At 37.7% G+C, this 14935-nt stretch overlaps 1 protein-coding gene across 1 annotated transcript; it reads right to left on the bottom strand.

Annotated features, from left to right (window-relative positions):
* Positions 1-111: 111 nt before the first annotated feature.
* asb15b (ankyrin repeat and SOCS box containing 15b) lies at positions 112-13216 on the bottom strand. Its single transcript, XM_079870096.1, has 9 exons — positions 12865-13216; positions 12727-12782; positions 12506-12637; positions 11208-11366; positions 9608-9853; positions 7550-7721; positions 2270-2831; positions 567-720; positions 112-484 (listed from the first exon to the last, which is right to left on the bottom strand). The coding sequence occupies exons 1-9, from the start codon at positions 12966-12968 to the stop codon at positions 315-317; spliced, it is 1755 nt and encodes a 584-aa protein (XP_079726222.1). The 5' UTR covers positions 12969-13216; the 3' UTR covers positions 112-314.
* Between the last annotated feature and the right edge of the window lie 1719 nt (positions 13217-14935).

Consider the following 14935-nt stretch of genomic DNA (forward strand, 5'->3'; position numbering starts at 1 on the left):
TTAACGCTGCACATATTTACTCAGTAAATCATGTCCAGGTCAAGTTTCACTCCAAAAACAAAAGTGCATATTTTGCATAAAATAAATTATGCCTATAATTAGGAAAAAAAACACACACAAAAAACATTTTAATTGTAAAATCAAACACATTCTCATTACTATATTTATTTATTATTATGGTTTCAGGTTGAAATTTGACCTGCACATGCTCTCATCTTTTGTGAGCAATGAAATGATACATTCACAATGATATTGTTTTGAAACAAACTGATAAATAAAACAAATTGGAATAAAATACATAAACACATATATATCTAGTGTTCATCCATTCGCCCATAGACATCATATTCTTTGTAGAGCAGGAAGTTCTTCAGTGTCGGGGGGAAAGTAACGGTGCTCATGAACTCTGGGTCATTCAGTCTTCTCAGTGTCATATGTCTCCTGATAACTAACCTGGCCTGGTGTTTCAGAGGCTGTGGGTTCCCTAGCACCAAACAGACATTAAAAAATAGTTATCTTTTGTGTTTCATACAGGTTTGTAAAGACATGAATGGTGAACAGCTTACTGAGGGAGTCGCAGATGTTGGGCCACTCCTCCTGTTTCTCCAGAATGCATAGCAGTTTAGAGCAGATGTGCACGTGATTCACGTAATCCAGGAGTGTCTGCACCACCTTCCCAGCCAAGTGTGCCATCCACGACACGCTAATGAACTCGCAAAACTTGAAAACACAGGACAGAGTGCATAATTAGGCCACATGTAAATACAGAATTTGAATATTTGGGGGAATTCACTGAGGATGAATTGCAACTTGTTGCAGTGATCACAATAAGATGCAATAATGCACATCTCTTTAAAAAAAATGAAACAATGCATGCTGATAGTGCTATTTTAGTGAATCCAGATCATTGGTTTCTAGACCCCAAATATGATGCTTACAGTCACTTTGCTCTTGATATGACTTCACTAAGCGTGTTCACACTTAGTTTAGTTTGTTTGGTCCGGACTAAAAACACCCATTTAGTCCGAGTCTGTTTAGCATTCACATTGGCATTTTAACACCGAACCTAAAGGCAAAGGGATATGTTCGCAACCTGATTGGTCGTCTTTTATGATGTATATTTCACGACGGAACTTATCGAGCATCCAGAACAATGATGTGTTCTGGGCTAAATGCACTCGCTGTATGTGCGTAGCCTAGCCTGGAAATCCAGACCTAAATCTAAAAGATTAATGGTCTGGCGTCGACTAATGAAAATCGGCCAGCTCGAGGGGCGGCACCAAGCATGCATTTGAAAATCTCACTGCACGCAATTGGATAACACTACGACCAATCACAACAAACCCCATACACTAGCGGAGACAACTGGTAGATTATACACTTACCGTATCCGGTTGGCATTCAAGCGGCATCTTCTGTTCCTCTTTTAGATAAAAAGCCAAGTCTAACTCGTTCATTGTAGCGGCCAAAGCCGTTTCAAACAACTGGTGTTCATCCATAGCCATCTTGCAATGTTTACTAATGACTTCGACGTCACAGCGCTGTCATCATCTCGCCTCTGGCCCGCCTATATCAGATAACCCGATGTGATTGGTGCAGCTCAGATCGAGGGGCATATTTAATGAGCATCATTACTCGACACCAGAGTAACTCGCTGAGCAAATTCAACTTGTGCTCTCGCGAGAACTCTGGATTACCAGGGTGTGCGTAGCCTACATATGATGGTATTTTGGTCGCATCTTGTGACGCCATGTCTTGTTTTTGGTCCGTTTACATGTGTTCATTATGTCTTGGGTTTATATTTTAATTCGAACCGCACCAGAGTTTGTTTGGAAGTGGATCGAGACTCATCTTTTCAGCGGTACGGTCTCGGTCCGCTTGTTGGATGGCAGCGTTCACACTTATTAAAATGAACCGCACTAAAAGAGCAAATCGCACCAGAGTTCGGTTTACTCCAACCAAACATGCCAAGTGTGAACACACCCTAAGAATAAATTGCAACCTATTGTTGCATTGATCACAATAAAATGCACATACATTTTTTTTCCTTTTAAGTAACAGTGCAAAATTAATTGCAGCAATGCATTCTATTAATAAACCAACTATATGCAGATATGAGGTGTTTTAAATGGCTTTACCAGCACAAGTAGGGTCTGGATAAGCTGGTTTTCAGGTGGTTAGTGAGTAAGACGCAGGTTTTGATGCATGCATAATTGGTGCAATTGTTTAGTGCATCCATTGCTTTCTATCCAGCGAATATGATGCTTACGGTCACTTTGTTTGCGGCGCTCTTGATTTGGCATGTCCGGCTCTGAAACTCTCTCCATGTGTATGTCATTACAGGGCTGTCATGATGACACTCGAAGCAGCTTTCTGCATTGTAACCGTTGTTGAGGAGCAGACGCAGCATCATGTCATCTTTGAGGCAGTATTGCAGCGCCGTGGGGAATACAGTGTCACTGACGACAGAGAAGACACAGTTGACGTTCGCTCCATAAGCGAGAAGCAGTCGCACCAGCTCGTGTTTCCCAGCTCTGACCGCCACCAGAAGACCGTGCAGAGGGTCCAGGTCCGGTTTGGCTCCCGCTTTCAGAAGCATCTCAGTGCAGGTGACGTCTGCATTACAGATGGCGAAGTACAGTGGGGTCTTCCTCATGTCACCGTAGTTTTCTGAAATATGGCAGACTAAGATTGAGTTGACGTCAAAGTTGTTTTTGATGAGCAGCTCGAGACAGTCAGCGTGGCCTCCGTCCGCCGCAGAATGAACCGGACTCATGCCAGACAGACGAATGGCCCTGCTAGTGGTGATGGGAATGAAGGTCCTCAAAGCCCTGCCAGTTTAAAGAGACACACAGGGTTAGAAGTTAACACCCACCAATTGCGGGTAAAAATCAACTGTCGCTGTCAAATCACTAGCCAGTTTGGTGTGTTAGCTACCTATGTTATTCACTTTGCTGGGAAGGTTCGCGTAAGCCAAATCTGCGCAGATTTAGCGCAAATAGAGGAGAGCGGGGCACTAAGTAACACTTTTTGACTTTCTCAGTCTGTATAAATCTACTTATGGTTCAGAGTATTTATTTTTCCCCACATTAATTTCACACGTCTAGTACAATTATGTGTTTTTGTTTTATTAATACAGTGTATACTTTTTTCTTGATATACCCCGAAAGAATGGAAGTGAAATGTGACAACATGCCCCATAGGGTGGGGTACATTGTAACATAACCATATGACAGCTTAAAATGTTATCTGATCTAATAAAAAAATATATACAAGACAAACTAAAATATTTTCTCAATAAAATACAATTATTAACTTTTTCATATAAAATAATGCCTTTTTTTAATAATTAAATATAAACTCATTTTTGAGTTTTGACTACGAACACAGGAAAGCACAGCTATACAACATAGTTCAAAACAAATTAATTAGTAATTTCTGAACATTGACTCTCAGTCTTTATTCACCTTTTTCTCACGGTTTCTCAATAGAATTAATAAAACTATAGAATATAATAGCATATTTCTAATAGGGGCACATTATAACGCAGTGTGACAACATGCCCCGCCTGCACAACTGGGATTTAAACCCGGCTAGTGTCTTCCGAAGCATTAAAGAACTATAGCAACCGTTTAATAACACATTGGAGATTAAAATAATATCAGATTTGTCTCATTTTAAATAAACACAAAAAATAGAGATGAAAAATTAACTTAAAGGAGTCATGACCTGCAATTTTCACTTTTCCACGAGAATCAATGTATGTTATGATTGCCTAACGATTATACACTGGCCGGGAAGCCGATATTTAAAAGTGAAGCGTTCGTTTACCCCAGGGTTCATAAACCAGCGCGCGTGCACGCGCACTCAAATACGAGATTTTGATTTCAGCTCCGACTTGACGTCATGACGGGGCAGGATATACCATATATGGACACCGCAGACCTGCCGCAGGAAGTGCGCCCTGGCGCCCCTCCTCCCCTCATATTCAGTCGAGAAAGAAGCAGAAACGTAGTGCACACTGAGTTGCTCTGTTGTTGACTGCCAGAATCAACATGTAAATGTGTTTTCTCTCCCAAGAACGGACCAAGCTGTCAGGGACCAGTGGATTAAATTCATTTTTAATGACGCGGTTCCTACAACCCTTCCCACTGGCTTAACGTTATGCGTCTGTGCTAACTAAACATTTTACGCCGGAATCCTTCACAAATTTGAGGCAATATTAGGCGAAGTTGGCATCGAAGCTCGGGAAAAAGGGGCCATTTTCAACAATCAGACACTTGCCTGCAATTGAAACAGTAAGAATGTGTTTTTATTGCTCTACTCTGTGTAACAAACAGCAGCTAACTGCTAATGCGGCTATTGTATGCTAGCGGGAGTATTAGCTTCGAGGTAAACATGGGGAATGGCTGCTAACGTTACTTTGCAAACAACAAATGACTGAGATCATCATGAATTCGGCTATTGTATATTGATTGCCTAACGCTTATATATGAGGCGCCGTCTAGTTTGTGTGTGTGTGTGTGTGTGTGTGTGTGTGCGTGTGCGTGCGTGCTCGCGTCTCATATGAGTATGTGCGTGGAGAGTTCATATACATGTATGTGTGACTACTTAGTATGTATGCAAGCGTGTTTCATATATGTGTGCGTGAATGAAGTTTGATTTAAGCCCTAAACGGCGCCTCATACTTATACACTGGCCGGGAAGCCGGTCGCGGCCAGGTCGGGTTCATTCATAATTTGCGCCATGATGTCATTTTGGAATGATATGCTAAAGCGTCACCTGCGGTGTCAACCCCCTCCTTCCTGCCACCAATCAACGCGCCCCTCATTTGCATTATTAAAATGACTGTCCACGACAGCCAAAATATCGCATCAGATCTCGCGAGACAATAATGCCTTCAGAAATAAGGGTCTGAGGAGCTCTGTGTTTATTTTTTTTTCACTTTTCTTTTTTAGAAGGGCCTGAAAGACTATAATACAGCAGTAGGTATCCAAGGTAATACTAGGTCATGACTCCTTTAAGAAATTAACTTTTGCTATGGTTTAATAAATGTCTATGGATATCTTCCAAAAAATGTTACATTTTGGCACATTTTTTTCTCTATATAGTGTTGATATGGCATCTAGTAAATACACCAGGTTTCGTCATGCTAGCATGTGTGGAAGTATTTAAAACAAGTGTGTTACAACTAGCCCCGTGTTACGTTGTGCCCTGCTCTCTCCTACTCAACTCGTGGGTCATCATGATATATTAAATATAGAGTATTGTGCAGAATCTGGTCATATCTGGCTTGCTTGAACATACAACACTACGCAACAAATAACGCTGCGCTTGTTCATTTGCATTGAAGCAAAAGCAAAGATTAAAAAGCATTTGGTTAACAGCATTTGGTTATTTTCCAACATCCTACATTTTTTTTTTAAGTTCTTTGTACTGTATTGATCTGTCCACCTAAAACACATTTTTGGTGATGTGGATGGGAGGGGATGCTGGATGATTTTGTTTGAATGAGAAATGAATGTATGAAATCCAAATAGTTTTATATATACAGTGCCCTCCACAATTATTGAACCCCCTGGTAAATATGATCAAAATTGGCTGTAAAAAATAAATCTGCATCGATTATCCTTGTGATCTTTCATTCAAAAAATGTGCAAAATTCTAACCTTTCATTGAAGTAAAAGAATTGAAAGTGGGGGGAAATCACATTATGAAATAAATGTTTTTCTCCAAAACACTTTGGCCACAATTATTGAACCCCTTTTATTAAATACTTTTTGCAATCTCCTTTTGCTAAGATAACAGCTCTGAGTCTTCTTCTATAATGCCTGATGAGTTTGGAGAATAACTGACAAGAGATCAGAGACCATTCCTCAATACAGAATCTCTCCAGATCCTTCAGATTCCCAGATCCATGTTGGTGCTTCTCCTCTTCAGTTCAGCCCACTCATCAGGTCAGGGAACTGGGATGGTCATGGCAGAAGCTTCATTTTGTGCTCCACAACAAATTTTTGTTTTGATTTTGATGTTTGTTTTGGATCGTTGTCCTGATGGAAGATCCAACCACGGCATATTATAAGATTTCTAGCAGAAGGCGTCAGGTTTTGATTTTTTATCTGTTGATATTTGATAGAATCCACAATGCCATGTATCTGAACAAGAAGTCCAGGACCTCCAGCAGAAAAATATGCCCACAACATTAAAGATCCAATGGTATATTAAATTGTACACATGGGGTACTTTTTATCCTTGTGTTCACCAAACCCATCTAGTGTGTTTGCTGCCAAAAAGCTCTGTTTTAGTCTCATCTGACCACAGAACCCTGTGCGGTTTGAAGATCCAGTCGTGTCTGACAATTACATTTGCTGGAATTTGTTTTTGGATGAGCGAGGAGGGTTTTTTTTAAACCCTCCCAAACAACATGTGGGGATGTAGGGGTTGTTTGATAATTTTTTTTTTAGGCTTTCTGACCCTAAGACTCAACTAATCTCTGCAATTCTCCATCTGTGATCCTTGGAGAGTCTTTGGCCACTCAAACTTTCATACTCGCCGTGCATTAAGACAGTATAGACACACGTCCTTTTCCTGGCAGATTCATAACATCTTTAGTTGGTTATAACTTCTTAATTATTGCCCTGATGGTCAAAATGGGGATTTTCAATTCTTTAGCTATTGTCTTACAGCCACTTTCTAGTTTGTGATGCTCAACAATCTTTTGCTACGCATCAGAACTATATTCTGTGGTTTTACTCATTGTGATGGATGATTAAGGGGATTTGGCCTTTGTGTTTCCTCATATTTAAACTTCTGTGAAACACGAAGTCATAGCTGGACAGTTTCATGTTCCTAGTCGCCCTGGTGTGCTAAAAAAAGGTAAATATTAATGGGAATACACTTCAGAGATATTTTACTCGTAAAAAATTCTAGGGGTTCAATAATTGTGGCCAACATGTTTTGGAGAAAAACATTTATTTCATAATGTGATTTCCCCCCACTTTCAATTCTTTTACTTCAATGAAAGGTTAGAATTTTGCACATTTTTTGAATGAAAGATCACAAGGATAATCGATGCAGATTTATTTTTTACAGCCAATTTTGATCATATTTACCAGGGGGTTCAATAATTGTGGAGGGCACTGTATATGAAGAGTTCAGATGCAAAAGCCTCTAAGTGCCATCTGAAATTTTCTTCTAGAATGATAATTTTTATCAAGCTTGTATATTTAAGTTCAGTAATTTCACTTAAATGACAATTAATAGGTAATTTTCATTGCCATTTAAGTGAAATTACTGAACTTAAATATACGAGCTTGATAAAAATGATCATTCTAGGAGAAAATTTCAGATGGCACTTCATATATAGGCTTATTTCTTCTTCTTTTTTTTTCTTTTTTTTTGGCTATTAGAAGTTCTGAATGGCCGGTAACTTAATTTTGTTGCCAAATTGGCCGGTGAGTGAAAAAGTTAATTTCAAACCCTGAAGACACACACAGTGTTTTTATCATGGCATGTTGAAGTTTGTCTGATTGATTCGGCATGCTCTCACAGGTAGTGCCCTTCATAGGCTGCACGGTGAATTGGCAGTTGAGAGCAAAGACTGGCTACATTAGGACTGGCACCGTGTTGTAAGAGCAGATTAATACAGTCCAGGTTCCCAGAGCCCGCGGCGTCATATAACACACTATCTCCGTTCGACGCTTGTGTGGTGGCGTCGCCTCCTAGAGGAGAAAGCAAATGAGTTCATTTATGGGGGAATCAATCTGCAAATGCCTTGTTTTCTCAGTGTGCATGATAAGAGAAATTATTTTATTACTGCAAAAAACATATTGTTTAACTAGGTAGCACTTTATTTGGTAACACTTTATTTTACAGTGTCCTTGTTACATATGTTACATGTACTTACCATAGTATTAACAGTAAATTATCCATAACTACATGCAACTAACCCTTAACCAAACCCTAACCCTATAGTAAGTACATGTAGTTGCTTAATATTACTCAGTATTTAAATGTATAATTACACTGTAACAATGACACCTTAAAATAAAGTGTAACCCTTTATTTTAAGGTTTCATTATTACAGTGTAATTATATATTTAAGTACTGAGTAATATTAATTAACAACATGTACTTATAGGTTAGGATAGGATTAGGTAAGTAAGTACATGTAACATGTAACAAGGACACTGTAAAAAGTGTCACTGCACTTTATTTTACAGTCCTGTTCCACGTGTACATTAACTTATTATAGCAATTATAATAACTTTGTCATAATTAGGTACTAACCCTGAACCTACACCTTAATCTAACCTTATATTACCAGTACTTTCTTATGTAACTACTGAAAGTATACGTGCTGTAAAATAAAGTGTAACTCACTGTTTTATACATTGTGAGACCCTTTTTTACTAAAATATTACTGATAAAATAATATTTTTTAGCAATCATGTCATGTATGTTTTCTGTCCGCTGTTTGGAATCAGAATTAGCTATGCCAGATTTGCGAATGAATCACTCTTTTGAACTAATCAGGAGAGTGATTCATTTTGCAAAAAAAAAAAAAAAAAAAAAAAAAAGCTATAAGAATCATTAATAATACAGGACACCTTGAACATACCAATCTATTGTTTTTTAAATCACATATATTAAAGTTCATTGATTTGGTTAAATTTAAGACTGCTCAAATTTTGTACAAAGCAAGAAATAATTTAGTTCCAGGAAATATGCAAAAAATGTTTATGGATAGGCAGGGTGGGTATAACTTAAGAGGGGAGTATAACTTCAAAAAATTAAAAGTCAGAACAAATATGAAAAGCATGTGCATAACGGTATGTGGTGTGAGTTTGTGGAATGGTTTGGAGTTGGAGCTAAAAAACAGTACAAATATATATAAGTTTAAAATATTGTATAGAAACATGCTTATAAAAGGATACAGGGATGAAGATAGGTAATGTTGGGCGGGGATATTATACAGACTGTAAAGGGACAGGTGATTATAATGTGCTGGGCTGCACAGTAAATTATTATGTTTGGCTGTTGTGTTTCTGTTTTCATTGTTTTTGGGGTGTTTGGTTTAGGTTTGTAAAGAAATGGTGTAAATAAGTGTTTAAGTAATTATGAGCATTGAAATTAGGGGTGGGAAGTAATAAGCTTTGGCTTCCTCCTGCTCCTTTTCGAACACATTAGTTATTTATTCAAATATTGTGGATAAATACTTTTGTTTGTTTTGTTTTGTTTTGTTTTGTTGCTTTGTTTACAACTTATATATGTTATATTGTATTTTCTTTGTCTATTTGTAATATGTTCGAAACAAAATAAAAAATGAAATGAAATGAAATGAAATGAAAAAGATTCATTCGGACAGTATTGAAAATCTAAAATATAGTGAACAAAAATTTACAGATTTTTTTAGCTGTAACTAATTTACTAAGTGAGGAAACAGTATTGCTAAGTTTGCACACCGATGAAATGATAATTCCCTGGATGATGATTAATTTGTTGAATCAGCTGTAAGTAACATTTAAGTCTAATTAATTAATGCTCTTTATCATTTAAGCCTAGCACTTCATGGACGGATGTGGAGTTGACTCGTGGTCAGACTCACCATGTTGGATGAGGATTGCCAGTATTTGGGGATGCCCGTACTCTGCAGCGACGCCCAGCGGTGTGACCCCGTGCCCGTCCCGTCCCATCACCTCCCCCCCGTGTCTCAGCAACAGCATCAGGATGTCCTCGCAGCCCACCTTCGCTGCCTCATGCATAACCGTCCACTTCTTCAAACACACCTGCTCCACGACGGCTCCTCCCGTTAGGAGTGCATGAACCATATCATAAGAGTTTGACCTCACGGCTGCAAAGGGAGACTTGGGATTATGATCCATAAGAAGTAACTAATGCAAAAGCAGAAACAGCCACTTTACGCCACGTGTTCAGTATGCACAAATGTACAAATCCACAGTACACTTTCTTGCACAAGCCAGTGAGACTAATGTGAAGACTAGTTTATCTTATCATATTATTGAAATGTTATAAAGTTCCATTATATTTATTTAATATGTTAGGAACTTTTTTTGCAGTGACATTATTTTCGAGATAAACATTTATCCCAATTCTCAGTAGTCTACTGTAATGGATAGATAAATGGATAGATAGATAAATAGATACTAGATCAATAGAGATGGATGGATGGATGGATGGATGGATGGATGGATGGATGGATGGATGGATGGATGGATGGATGGATGGATGGATGGATGGATGGATGGATGGATGGATGGATGGATGGATGGATGGATAGATAGATAGATAGATGATAGATGAATAGATAGATAGATGATAGATGAATAGATACTAGATCAATAGGTAGATAGATGGATAGATATTAGATCAATAGATAGATAGATAGATGGATTGATAGATGGATAGATACTAGATCAATAGAGATGGATGGATGGATGGATGGATGCATAGATAGATAGATAGATAGATAGATAGATAGATAGATAGATAGATAGATAGATGAATAGATACTAGATCAATAGGTAGATAGATATTAGATCAATAGATAGATAGATGGATTGATAGATACTACATCGATAGATAGATAGATGGATAGATGCATAGATAGATGGATAGATAGATACTACATCGATAGATAGATAGATAGATACTGGATGGATGGATGGATGGATGGATAGATACTACATCGATAGATAGATAATAGATAGATACTACATCGATAGATAGATGATAGATAGATAATAGATAGATACTACATCGATCGATAGATAGATAGATAGATAGATGATAGATAGATAATAGATAGATACTACATCGATAGATAGATGATAGATAGATAATAGATAGATACTACATCGATCGATAGATAGATAGATAGATAGATGATAGATCAATAGATAGATAAATCACTATTACATTGGGAATCACACTACATTTAAGAAAAGATACTCAATTAAGAATTGTCATGAAAATAATGTTTACAATGCAAAAAATTAAAGACCCTAAAAACAAATCTGTTTTGTTAATGCCAGTTTTGTTGTTGTTTGGATTTGGGGTGAATTTTAAAAATCTTTAATTTCTTCAATTGGTAAAGTGAAATTATTTTTTAATTAATGTAGTCTAAAATGAAATCTGCTAAATTGCTTGTTAGAGAGCGAGACTTATTTGTGTTATTTTGCTGTTACCCAGGAGAAGTGGAGTCTCATTCTTGCTGTTCGTGTTGTGTGGAGATGCTCCGTGTTGGAGAAGAACCTTCACGTTCTCCACACGTCCCGCTTGAGAAGCCAGAGTCAGAGCGGTGTCTCCATCGGCCGTCAGCTCCTCCATGCTCAGCTCATAGGAGGCTGTCCAGGACACGTGTATATATCGGGACCACTGCTTTATTAGCTTATCACAATAATTGTTTGTACTTTAAAGGGATAGTTCACCCAAAAAATGTATTTACCCTATGATTTACTCACCCTCAAGCCATCCTAGGTGTATATGACTTTCTTCTTTCAGACGAATACAGTCGGAGTTATATTAAAAAATGTCCTGGCTCTTCCAAGCTTTATAATGGCAGTGAATGGCCGTATATTTTTTGAAGTCCATAAAAGTGCATCTATCCATGATAAAAGTGCATCTATCCATGATAAAAGTGCATCTATCCATGATAAAAGTGCATTTATCGTGCATCTATCCATGATAAAAGTGCATCTATCCATGATAAAAGTGCATCTATCCATGATAAAAGTGCATCTATCCATGATAAAAGTGCTCCACACTGCTCTGGGGGGTTAATAAAGGCCTTCTGAAGTGAAGCGATGCGTTTGTGTGAGAAAAATATCCATATTTAAACCTTTATCAACTAAAATAACTAGCAGACGGCCTACATAAGTCGACTTATGACAAAAGAGTAACACTTGATGCATGTATGACGTAGGAGTAGCGAAAGCTTTGACGCTTCTCGCGATTCAAGCAAACAGGGTGTGGGTAACAAACTCAAGCTCCTCCCACATTTCTCTTTAAAAATTCTTGTTTTAGACTTTTAATTTATGACCGGTGTTTTGTTTTGCTCTATCCTCTGCACTTCCGCGTTCGTCATTACGTCGTGTGTCAAGGTCAAGTGTTACTCTTTTGCTGTAAATCGATGAAAGTCTTCCGTCTGCTAGTTATTTTAGTCGATAAAGTTTTAAATATGGATATTTTTCTCACACGAACGCATCGCTTCGCTTCAGAAGGCCTTTATTAACCCCCCAGAGCAGTGTGGAGCACTTTTATCATGGATGGATGCTCTTTGATGGACTTCAAAAAATATACGGCCATTCACTGCCATTATAAAGCTTGGAAGAGCCAGGACATTTTTTAATATAACTCCGACTGTATTCGTCTGAAAGAAGAAAGTCATATACACCTAGGATGACTTGAGGGCGAGTAAATCATGGGGTCATTTTCATTTCTGGGTGAACTACCCCTTTAACACAGGCACATTGCATCTGCTCACCCAGAAGGACGAGGTCCAACACATGGGCATCCGGCTGGACAGACGCTCTGTGCATCGGAAGCCAACCTCTGCTGTCTCTTTCCTTAAAGGCATCGCTGTACTTGTGCAGTTTCCTTAATGCCAACACATCACCTGGATAATATTACGGCACATGCGGAATATCAAGCCATTGCCTAATCAGAGCATTGATGATCAGATAAAAGGCCACACATATGAAGTACCTTGATATATAGCAGATAAAATCTTGAGGTTTTCATCACTGGCTGATTCTAAAGTGCTGCATGAGACAATTAAATGTGTTTGGGATATGTTTGAAATTAATAAATGCTGAGCATGGACGATGTTTGTGCGTACTGTACCTTAGTGGTTCATTCAAAACAGACAAACTGCAAGCATCTTGGAGGCTCATTTGAATAGCAAACTCAATGAGCGGATCGTCATCCATTTGTTCCATGTAGTCCATAGTGTTTCAGAGGTCAGACACACGAACAAACTTCAGAGAACTTCAGTCATGCAGATGGATTATAAAACTCGCGTGTAACTCTGTTCTGACAGTTTATGATAACCGATAATCAGAAGAAATGTCATGCTCCACGCAGCGCTGCGAGACTCAGACTGAGTTTGTTATTGCATGTCCTGAAGGATATATTTAGTCCTGACCTGCTTTCTCTAGACACTTTGAGAATGCGGGTCACTTTGACACGACTGAGTTCCCACACAAACACGGTGTTTAGTTTGCTTTCTTAAAGCCTATTCAGAAGACATAAAATATATTAAAAACTGCAGATGTCTGATATAAGTACTCATTACCTGAATGAGAATTATTTCATGATGTGAAGCTGTGTTTTCACACAAATGTTGTTGTTGTTGTTGTTGTAATGTAACGTGTTTTTGTTTTTTTGGTTACGTGTTGCCCACATTTAGTCATTGAATGATGTCTAGAAACCAAATAAATTATACTGATTTGTGTTATTGTTAATGTGTGTTAATAGTTCTGGGACATGACATAAAAAATATGGGTAACACTTTACAATAAGGTTCATTAGTTAACTAACATGGACTAACAATGAGCAATACATTTGTTACAGCATGTATTAATCTTTGTTAATAAAAATATAGCTGTTCATTGTTTGTTCATGTTTGTTCACAGTGCATTAACTAATGTAAACATACAACCTTTGATTTTAATTACATATTAGTAAATGTTGGAATTAATATGAACTGAGATTAATAAATGCTGAAGAAGTATTGTTCATTCTTAGTTCATGTTAACTAATGAACCTTATTGAAAAGTGTTACCAAAATATGTAAGAAACCACTAAAATCATGTTATGGAATGGATTCGCTCTGTTACATTTCAATCATGGAGTCCTGATTTCGAATCCCACTATTATTTATATTAAATAGTATTGTTCTTTATTTATGTTGTCGCTAAACTAAAAAAAGATATCAACCTAACTGAACAAACTCGAACCTCATTCATCGCTTGCCAGTCAGTGAGTTCTTGGTTAGAATCCCAATAAGAGCTTTAAAGTCTGGATCTTCATAAATAATGGACCAGGCTTACTTTAGTCTAGTTTAGATGAATAGTTTATCATATAAAAAAAATCCCTGTCTTAGGAAATGAAACTTGTCGAACTAATCTTGGAGTTCTGAATTTGAATCTGCTGTTTGAAATTGTTGCTGTAGTTAAACTGAAATGAAATAAACACTGATATGACATTACAAACTCTGTGGCTCAAAGGATAACATCTTGCCTTTTTTAGTTTGTTTATGGGATGGGATATGTGCTGTTTAATTACATTGAGATGTCATCTGCATGATCTGTAGTGGGCGGATGGAAAACTGGCACTGCACTAGAGGGAACCAAAGTGTGACTTAAAGTGTGTGGTGGAATATGATTCTAATAAGACCTTATATAATTTAACTATTTAATACCCTTATTGGTGTTTTTATATATTGTAATTGTAATTATTGTTTTACGAACGTCTTTCCTCGGTTGAAGCTGAGACTTAGTTTCATATCAAAAGTTACCTCGGTCTTGTCTTGAGAACAGTGAAAACTCCTGAGTCTCACCCTGAATGCCTTTCTATCATATAGTTCACCATAATTGGCACAGGAAGGGCACAAGATGTAAACAGGAACGTCGCAGTTTTCAGGTCTGGATGCGACCAATGTCATGACGATATGATCATGATAAAGGATAAACCACCTTTACCACTTTCTGCAAATTATGCATATAATCTGACAGAACTTTAAAGCATCTTGACTTTCGTTGTCTCAGTCAAACAACTTCCATACACTAGCCTATACAAATTCGGAGCACCAAGGCTAGATTATACCACATTATCTTCTTATATTCAAATGCAACGGTTTTATGTAAAGGTAGATTTCTAGCCTATAATCATGATTCTCATATATTGTGCTTGT

Source organism: Squalius cephalus (assembly GCF_949319135.1).
Source record: "Squalius cephalus genome assembly, chromosome: 4".
NCBI classification, from domain to species: Eukaryota; Metazoa; Chordata; class Actinopteri; order Cypriniformes; family Leuciscidae; genus Squalius; species Squalius cephalus.